At 37.2% G+C, this 10,580-nt stretch overlaps 1 protein-coding gene across 1 annotated transcript; it reads left to right on the top strand.

Annotated features, from left to right (window-relative positions):
* The first annotated feature begins 4,627 nt into the window (after positions 1-4,627).
* Positions 4,628-5,820, top strand: LOC103556164 (deoxycytidylate deaminase). The gene has a single exon (XM_008528133.2). The coding sequence runs from the start codon at positions 4,681-4,683 to the stop codon at positions 5,215-5,217; it is 537 nt and encodes a 178-aa protein (XP_008526355.1). The 5' UTR covers positions 4,628-4,680; the 3' UTR covers positions 5,218-5,820.
* The last annotated feature ends 4,760 nt before the right edge of the window (positions 5,821-10,580 follow it).

Genomic DNA, 10,580 nt, shown 5'->3' with positions numbered 1-10,580 from the left:
GCTAGTCAGTGAACAAAGACCCTAGAGATGCTGAAAGGGAGACAGTGAAGTTGCCAGCAGTATTGCTGTCCTCTTACACTCCTAAGGCAGCTTTTATGATGTTGGTTTATAATATCATTTTCACTGAAATGCAAAGAATCTGCTTGGGGGAAAAAAGTCACAAAAAAGGAAAAGCAAAGAAAAAGAGATGAAAACGAAATGTCTATGCATGCTAAGTTACATATTGGATCCTTTATTAACACAAATTCAATTAAGTTTGTGCTTGTTTTCTGTTTTCACACCACACAGAAATAGCTGTACTGTTGTTCATCAAATTTGGCACATATATTTGAGATAGCATGCTGTACAATATAGAATGCATATTATACATATAATCAATTTTGTGGCTATGTGGGGCACCTCAAAGTGTTAATCACTGGCTAAAGCAGTTTCTCAGCCTTGGTGCTATGGACAGCGTGGATAGGCTAATTCTTTATTGTAGAGGTTGTCTTGTGAATTGTAGGATTTATTTTTTATGGTTCTATTTCTTTTTTTAAAAATTATTTTATTGATCTTATATTGTTTTATAACATTGTGTAATTTCAGTTCTACATTATTATGTATCAGTTACTGTATAGACTGCATCTTGCTCATTCCCAATAGTCTGTTTTCTATCCATCACCACCCACATGTGCCCCTTTACCCTTTTTGCCCTCCCCCACCCCCTTCCCCTCTGGTAGCTACTAACCTGTTCCCCTTATCCATGTGTTTATCTTCCACATACAAGTGAAATCATAAGGTGTTTGTCTTTCTCTGTCTGGCTTATTTCACTTAACGTAATACCCTCAGAGTCCATCATGTTGTTGCAAATGGGACAGTTTTCTCTTTTTTGTGGCTGAGTAGTATGCCATTGTATATATATATATATATATATGTACCATATCTTTTTTACCCATTCATCCATTGATGGCCACTTGAGTTGCTTCCACATCTTGGCTGTTGTGAATAATGCTGCAATGAGCATACGGGTGCATAAATCTCTTTGTCTTGTTGATTTCATGTTCTTTGGATAAATGTCCAGTAGTGGGGTAGTTGGATCATATGCTATTTCTATTTTTAATTTTTTGAGAAATATCTGTATCACTTTCTCTAGTGGCTGCACCAGTTTGCATTCCCACCAACAGTGTATAGGTGTTCCCTTTTCTCCACATCCTCTCCAACATTTGTTATTCATGTGCAAAAGAATGAAAGTAGACCACTACCTTACACCTCACACAAAAATTAACTCAAAATATATTGATTCAAACGTAAGACCTGAAACCATAAAACTCCTGGGAGAAAATATAGGCAGTACACTCTTTGACATCAGTCTTAGCAGGATCTTTTTGAATGCCATGTCTTCTCAAGTAAGGGAAACAAAAGAAAAAATAAACAAATGAAACTAGATCAGACTAAAGCTTCTGCATGGCAAAGGAAACCAAGAACAAAATGAAAAGACAACAACAACTGGAAAAATATTTGCAAATCATATATCCGACAAGGGGTTAATTTCCCAAATACATAAAGAAGTCATCCAACCCAACAACAACAAAAAAACCTGATCAAAAAATGGACAGAGGATATGAATAGACGTTTTTCCAAAGAAGATATACAGATGGTCAATAGGCACCTGAAAAGATGTTCAACATCACTAATTATTAGGGAAATGCAAATCAAAACTGCAACGAGATATCACCTTACACCCATCAGATGGCTGTAATTAACAAGACAGGAAATGACAAATGAATTGTAGGATTCTTGGCAGCATCCATAGATGCCCCCTGGCCATAACAAAATGTCTCAAGAAGTTGACAAGTGTCCCCTCAAGGGCATATTTTCCCCCAGTTGGAAACTGCCATGCTAGAGCAGCTATAAACATAGATTTAAGTCAAACTGCTTCTCACTCGGGCAGCTCCACATAGGCATGATGTAGGGTGACTAACAGTGATTATTTAATAAAGTTTAATAAAATTTCCCTCAGAAAAGATGCGTAATGACAGCTATAATTGTATGTATGTGTGTGTGTGTGTTTCAAGAGAAAGAAAATAAGTTAGTGAATAATTAAAAGTCTATAGGTTTACAGGAGGGAAAGAATTCTCCAGCAAATACCAAATATTAGCCTACAGAATGTCAACAGCCATGTGTATAATTATCCATTGTTAACTTTTTGAAATAATTTCAGACATAGAGAAAATGCTTTACATAGTACGTTATTGAAACAATAAAGTCAACATTGATTCATTACTATTAACTAATCTCTAGAAAACATTGGAATTATCTGCACTGTATTTTCTGAATCTTCTTCAATGTGACAGTTCCTCGGTCTGTCTTTGTTTTTCATGACCTCGACACTGTTGAGGAATACTGGCAAGTTATTTCGTGGAATGTCCCTCAGTTTTGGTTAGTTTGATGTTTTCTCATGATTAAAGTTATAGATTTTTTTTGGCTAGAATATCCTAGGAGTAATTGATACCCGTCTGAGTGCATTATATCAGGAGGTACAGAATATCTTATCACTGGTGATGTTAACATTTATGACTTGCTTAAACGGGTGTCTTCTGAGTTTTTCCATTTTAACGCTACTGTTTTTCGCTTTGGAATTAATAAATGTCTTGAGGAGAAATACTTTGAGACTATGCAAATATCCTGTTTCTTATACTTTAACTAATTCACTAGTTTACTTTCCATTGATGATTCTTGCCTGAGGCAATTAGTACTGTGCGGTTTGCCTAATGGTGATTTGGGAATTCTACTGTAAAAGAGCTCTCTCTTCTTCCACGCTTATGCATTCATTCAATTGTTTATTTACATTGTTTGGACCCATGGATAGTTACTTTAGCCTATGGCTTAAAAATCCATTACTCTCCTTATTTATTTTGTCCCTGGAGTAAGCAAGTAATATAAATCTTAAAACTGAAAGAAGTCAGTTATGACTCAAATACATTTTGAATATTGAAATGAGGTACAAGGCACAGGGTTGTATATGAGAACTGAAGAGGGAGGTTTTTAGATCTGTCACAATGAAAACGTTTGTCTGTTCCAATTGTCAAGGTTAGCAGAGAGATTTAAAGGGGCTTTTTGACCCTTAGGATCACAAAGAGCTTCAGATGTCTCAGAAGCACGGTGATTTGGGGAGGATATCTATTCTAAAGAGCATTGACTTAAAACTTTTTTGTCAAAAAGAAAATTTTGACTAGGAAATTTAATTTCTTTTTGGTTTGCTTCAAAACAATTTCTTTTGAGAATGTTTAAATCTGAAATTTCCTTCTTTAAAATGTGCTGTTGTTAAGAGCATGATCTGGAGCCAGATAATCACAACTGGAATCTAGATTCCACCCATGTATCATCCAAAGCTTCTGCAAATTACTTAACTCCCTTGAAACCTCAGTTTCCTTAGCAGTAAAGGGAGACAAAAATGGTACCCATCTCACATGGGTGTTGCCAGGATCAGGGGAGATGAAGAAGTGTACAGTGCTTGGTGACGTGTTTGGCATATAGTACGACCTTTAGAAATAATAAGTATGATTATTTTAATAACATTTTATTTAAAGGCAAAGTCAATTAAAAATATTAGAAACAAGTAGAAGGCAATTGCTTTTCCCTGAATTCAACATGAATTAGCTTAAAATAATACTTTGATCTATTTTCTCTAAGAAATCACTACTATCATCTTATAAAAATTGCCTAAAGTTCAATCCCTTGATCCCTTGAAATAAGTTTTTGTCCCATCCTTTGTATTCTCTCCTTTATTAACACTTTCTCCTCCTTTCTTCCATGCAGAAATTATCCTTTATAGTATTCATCGCTTTCTCTATGTGAGCTCAAATTGTTTTTACAGTTCATTCATTCTTTATACAACTATAGCTAGTCAACCATTCAAACCATACCTTGAGGTTTTATTTTATCTTATTGTGAATTTCAGTGACTACAGTTTTCATTTCTATAATTTCTATTTGCTTCTTTTTCAAATCTGCCTGCATTTTTCTTCCGCTTTGAACATAGTAAGTTACTTTATTTTAACAAACATTTGTATTATTTAAAACATAATATCTTCCTCATCAGTTCATTCCATCATATTGACTTGTGTTCTATAACCCATTTCTATGATTGGTTATAATAAGGATAAATTTATTTAAGAGTTATGAAAATTAAATTTACAGTAGAAATTTAAGTACTCATTTAACCTACCTGTTAAGTCTTCAAGAAGACTTTTTACTTAGGACTCAAGAAATGAACCTAATACTGATTGAAGAGCTCTGTGAAAAGGGGTGCTTTCTCCTTCTGAAATGTGCAGAATCTCATCCCTGTGCGAATCACTGATCTCAGAATTCATTATAATTCCTATGAATGTTAGAATGGTCTTCTCTCTCTGTCTCTGTCTCTATCTCTGTCTCTCTATATAATTGTATAATATATATTATAAATATGGAGGAATTAGAAAGTTTTTGTGATTATAACTCTACTCTCCTTTGCCAATTTATGAGTTAATTACTTAGTTTTTTTAATGCATTTATTCATGTTCCTTCTTTTTAAAGAACGGCTTTAAGTAAATGGACAGTATTCTTCAGCATTTAAAAGTTCTTTTGTGGGTCTTCCTTCCCCTGGGCGCGGCGGGGGCGGCGGCGGCGGCGGCGGGGACGAGCGCCGGCCTGCAGACCCAACATGAGTGAAGTGTCCTGGAGAAAACGTGATGACTATTTGCAGTGGCCTGAGTATTTCATGGCGGTGGCCTTCCTATCGGCACAGAGAAGCAAAGATCCAAATTCGCAGGTTGCAGCCTGCATCGTGAATGCAGAAAACAAGATTGTCGGGATTGGGTACAATGGAATGCCAAATGGGTGCAGCGATGACCTGTTGCCTTGGAGGAGGACAGCGGAGAATAAGCTGGATACCAAATACCCTTACGTGTGCCATGCCGAGCTCAATGCCATTATGAACAAAAACTCGGCCGACGTGAAGGGCTGTACCATGTACATCGCCTTGTTCCCGTGCAATGAGTGTGCTAAGCTCATCATCCAGACAGGTATCAAAGAAGTTATTTTCATGTCTGATAAATACCATGATAGCGATGAGGCAACCGCTGCCAGGCTCTTGTTTGATATGGCTGGGGTTACCTTCAGGAAATTCACACCAAAGTGCAGCAAGATTGTCATTGACTTTGATTCAATTAACAGCAGACCGACTCAGAAGCCTCAGTGAGTTACATCTCATTAAATCTCCAGAAGATTGGGATTATCCTGTGCTGAAAAGCTGCTAAAGCCTTTCGTCTCGCAGTTACACATAACTTTTTAATAGCTCGTGCCGCAGAGCTAGACATCTGAAGAGTATAAAACAGCCTCCGAATCTTCCTGACTGTCTCCCCTGTCACATGGAATCTGCGTCTGTTTAAAACTGTTGATTTAGAGTTTAAAATAAACGAGCCTGCCGATGGCCTGTCGCAGGGGGCTGGAGTGGGGTCCTCCCGCTCCATCCCCTGGTTTGCTGGGATTCTCGTGGCTCTGCAGAAGGGCGCAGATATCTGTTGTCCGCTGCATCTCAGAGCTGCTCTTCACTGTTACATGTGTTGGCAGGACAAATTAATAATTGTTGTCTTCCTAGCGAGAGGAACAGACACACTGATGTGAACATCTGGCCCAAATGAAGCATAGTAGTAGTGCCCTTGGGGGGAAAAAAAAGGACCCACAGGACAATAGCGTGAAACTATTTGCTTTAAAGAGTTGAGGGAAACCCTCACCCGCCCACCCAAAAAACCAGATAGGATGGCTCATCTGTCTGGACAGATGATGAGCATAACTGAATCCCAGATGCAACACACCATTAACACCAATGGACAGAACATCCAGACAGAAAATCAACAAGGAAATAATAGAATTAAATGAAAAATTAGACCAGATGGACTTAATAGATATATATAGAACACTTCATCCAAAAACAGCAGGTTACACATTCTTCTCAAGTGCACATGGAACATTCTCAAGGATTGACCATATTTTGGGAACCAAAGCAAACATCAATAAATACAAGAGAGTTGAAATAATATCAAGCATCTTTTCTGATCACAATGCTATTAAACTAGAAATCAACTACAAGAAAAAAGCAGAGAAAGGTGCAAAAATGTGGAGTCTAAACAACACGCTTCTCAACAAACAATGGATCATTGAAGAAATTAAAGAAGAAATCAAATTTTATCTGGAGACTAATGAAAATGAGAACACAACATACCAAACCATTTGGGATGCAGCAAAAGCAGTCCTAAGAGGGAAATTCATCGCAATACAGGCTCACCTCACTAAACAAGAAAAAGCTCACATAAGCAACCTCAAAAAACACCTAACAGAACTAGAAAAAGAAGAACAAACAAAGCCCAGAGTCAGTAGAAGGAGGGAAATAATAAAACTAAGAGCAGAAATAAACGATATTGAAACAAAAAAGACAATAGAAAGGATCAATGAAACAAAGAGTTGGTTCTTCGAAAGAATTAACAAAATTGACAAACCCCTAGCCAGACTCACCAAGAAAAGAAGAGAGAAATCGCAAATTAATAAAATTAGGAATGACAGAGGAGAAATCACAACAGATACCAATGAAATACAAGAGATCATAAGAGAATACTATGAAAAACTATATGCCAACAAATTGAACAACCTGGAAGAAATGGACAAATTCCTAGACTCCTACAATCTCCCCAAACTGAATCAGGAAGAAATGGAGAATCTGAATAGGCCAATCACAAGTAAGGAAATAGAAACGGTAATCAAAAACCTCCCCAAAAATAAGAGTCCAGGACCAGACGGCTTCTCTGGAGAATTCTACCAAACATTCAAAGAAGACTTAATACCTATTCTCCTCAAACTGTTCCAGAAAATTGAGAAAGATGGAGAACTCCCTAACACATTCTATGAAGCCAACATCACTCTGATCCCCAAACCTGACAAGGACAACACAAAGAAGGAGAACTACAGGCCGATATCACTGATGAACATAGATGCAAAAATCCTCAACAAAATTTTGGCAAACCGAATACAGCAATACATCAAAAAGATTATACACCATGATCAAGTGGGATTTATACCAGGGACACAGGGATGGTTCAACATCCGCAAGTCAATCAACATGATACACTACATCAACAAAATGAAAAACAAAAACCACATGATCATCTCAATAGATGCAGAGAAAGCATTTGACAAGATCCAACACCCATTTATGATAAAAACCCTCAGTAAAATGGGTATAGAAGGAAAGTACCTCAACATAATAAAGGCCATATATGATAGACCCACAGCCAACATCATACTCAATGGACAAAAACTGAAAGCCATCCCTCTGAGGACAGGAACAAGACAAGGGTGCCCACTTTCACCACTCCTATTCAACATAGTACTGGAGGTGCTGGCCAGAGCAATTCGGCAGGAAAAAGAAATAAAAGGAATCCAAATAGGTAACGAAGTAAAACTCTCGTTGTTTGCAGATGACATGATCTTATATATAGAAAACCCCAAAGAATCCACAGAAAAACTATTAGAGATAATCAACAACTACAGCAAAGTAGCAGGGTATAAAATTAACGTGCATAAATCAGTAGCATTTCTATACACTAACAATGAACTAACAGAAAAAGAACTCAAGAACTCAATCCCATTCACAATCGCAATGAAAAGAATAAAATACCTTGGGATAAACTTAACCAAGGAAGTGAAGGATCTATACAATGAAAACTACAAGACTTTCTTGAAAGAAATTGACGATGACATAAAGAGATGGAAAGACATTTCTTGCACATGGATTGGAAGAATAAACATAGTTAAAATGTCCATACTACCTAAAGCAATATACAGATTCAATGCTATCCCAATCAGAATCCCAAGAACATTCTTCACAGAAATTGAACAAACAATCCTAAAATTCATATGGGGCAACAAAAGACCGTGAATTGCTAAAGCAATCCTGAGCAAGAAAAACAAAGCCGGCGGAATCACAATCCCTGATTTCAAAACATACTACAAAGCTACAGTGATCAAAACAGCATGGTACTGGTACAAAAACAGGTGCACAGATCAATGGAACAGAATTGAAAGCCCAGAGATAAAACCACACATCTATGGACAGCTAATCTTCGACAAAGGAGCAGAGGGCCTACAATGGAGAAAAGAAAGTCTCTTCAACAAATGGTGCTGGGAAAACTGGACAGCTACATGCAAAAGATTGAAAATTGACCATTCTTTTTCACCACACACCAAAATAAACTCAAAATGGATCAAAGACCTAAAGATTAGGCCTGAGACAATAAGTCTTTTGGAAGAGAATATAGGCAGTACACTCTTTGACATCAGTTTCAAAAGAATCTTTTCGGACACTGTAACTCCTCAGTTGAGGGAAACAATAGAAAGAATAAACAAATGGGACTTCATCAGACTAAAGAGCTTCTTCAAGGCAAGGGAAAACAGGATTGAAACAAAAAAACAGCTCACTAATTGGGAAAAAATATTTACAAGCCACTTATCCGACAAAGGGTTAATCTCCATAATATACAAAGAACTCACACTGCTTAACAACAAAAAAACAAACAACCCGATCAAACAATGGGCAGAGGACATGAACAGACATTTCTCAAAAGAAGATATGAATATGGCCAATAGACACATGAAAAGATGTTCATCATCGCTAATCATCAGGGAATTGCAAATCAAAACTACACTAAGATATCACCTTACACCCGTTAGATTGGCAAAAACATCCAAAACCAAGAGCGACAAATGTTGGAGAGGTTGTGGAGAAAAAGGAACCCTCATACACTGTTGGTGGGAATGCAAACTGATACAGCCACTATGGAAAACAGTATGGAGATTTCTCAAAAAGTTAAAAATAGAAATACCCTATGACCCAGCCATCCCATTACTGGGTATCTATCCTAAGAACCTGATATCAGAAATCTCAAGAGTCTGTTGCACCCCTATGTTCATCGCAGCATTATTTACAATAGCCAAGACGTGGAACCAGCCTACATGCCCAGAAACTGATGATTGGATAAAGAAGATGTGGTATATATACACAATGGAATACTACTCAGCCATAAAAAAAGACAAAATCGGCCCATTCACAACAACGTGGATGGACCTCGAGGGTATTATGTTAAGCGAAATAAGCCAGTCAGAGAAAGACGAACTCTATATGACTCCACTCATAGGTGGAAATTAGCATATTGATAAGGAGATCTGATCGGTGGTTACCAGGGAAAAGGGGGAGTGGGGGGAGGGCACAGAGGGGGAAGTGGTGTACCCACAACATGACTAACAAAAGTGTACAACTGAAATCTCACAAGGTTGTAATCTATCATAACATTAATAAAAAAAAAAAAAAAAAGTTCTTTTGTGGGGCTGGCCCCCGTGGCTGAGTGGTTGAGTTCGCGCGCTCCACTGCACGCGGCCCAGGGTTTCGTTGGTTTGAATCCTGGCTGCGGACATGGCACTGCTCATCAAACCACGCTGAGGCAGGGTCCCACATGCCGCAATGAAGAATATACAACTATGTACTGGGGGGCTTTGGGGAGAAAAAGGAAAAAAGTGAAATCTTTTAAAAAAAAAAAAGTTCTTTTGTGATACAGAGAACAGATTGGTGGTTGCCAGAGGTGGGGGTGGGGGAGTGGGCAAAATGGGTGAAGCGGGTCAAAAAGGTACAAACTTCTAGTTATAAATAAATAAGTCATGAGAATGTAATGTATGGCATGGCAATTATAGTTAATAGCACTGTATCGCATATTTGAAAATTGCTAACAGAGGAAATCTTAAAAGTTCTCATCACAAGAAAAAAAATTGCGTAAGTATATATGGTGACAGATGTTAGCTAGACTTACTGTGGTTATGACTTTGCAATATATACACATATTGAATCCTTATGTTGTACACCTGAAACTAACAATGTTGTTTATCTATTATACTTCAATAAAAAAAAGTTCTTATGAGAATTCATTATTATCAAAGGCACAATTGTTTATCTAAAACTGAATGAAAGTTCATGGGATAGAAGTCTCAAAAGAATATTAAGACCTAATTTTACTTTTTAAAAAAATCTACTAATTTATAGTATTCAATTTCTATAGCTAAGTAGTTATAACTTATAAGCCTTAATTAAACCAGTTTCCAATCCCATGAACCTGACCTGCTTAAGGTGATGCGCTCTTAGATGCCATTCAACTTTGCAATGTCAGAGTGGTCAGTGTTCATATCATGCTATCCTCCATCGAATCGAATTACAGATCAAAATTCTTCTTCTGCATAGTTTTATATAATTTTCAATTACACATGAAAGAATATAGGATTTCTCAGCAACCAAAAATATAAGGAGAAAACATACAGAAAAAATGACTTTTCATGCATCCTGGGTATTCTTTATGCCTCCTATTGTGTCCCAAAACAATAAATCTGGAGGTGAAACCATCTTCTAAATCATATTATCTTGAGGAACTATATGCCTCGAGTCTTTTCTGATTCTCATAGTTCCTTACTGTGCTTTGAAAAATTTGTTTCAGTCACCAAAAGTTCAACAAATTTTGGATCTGAGAG

Source organism: Equus przewalskii, chromosome 5 (genome assembly GCF_037783145.1).
Source record: "Equus przewalskii isolate Varuska chromosome 5, EquPr2, whole genome shotgun sequence".
Taxonomy (NCBI): domain Eukaryota; kingdom Metazoa; phylum Chordata; class Mammalia; order Perissodactyla; family Equidae; genus Equus; species Equus przewalskii.
Note: the sequence above shows the minus strand (reverse complement) of the source record. Positions and strands in the feature narration are given on the sequence as shown.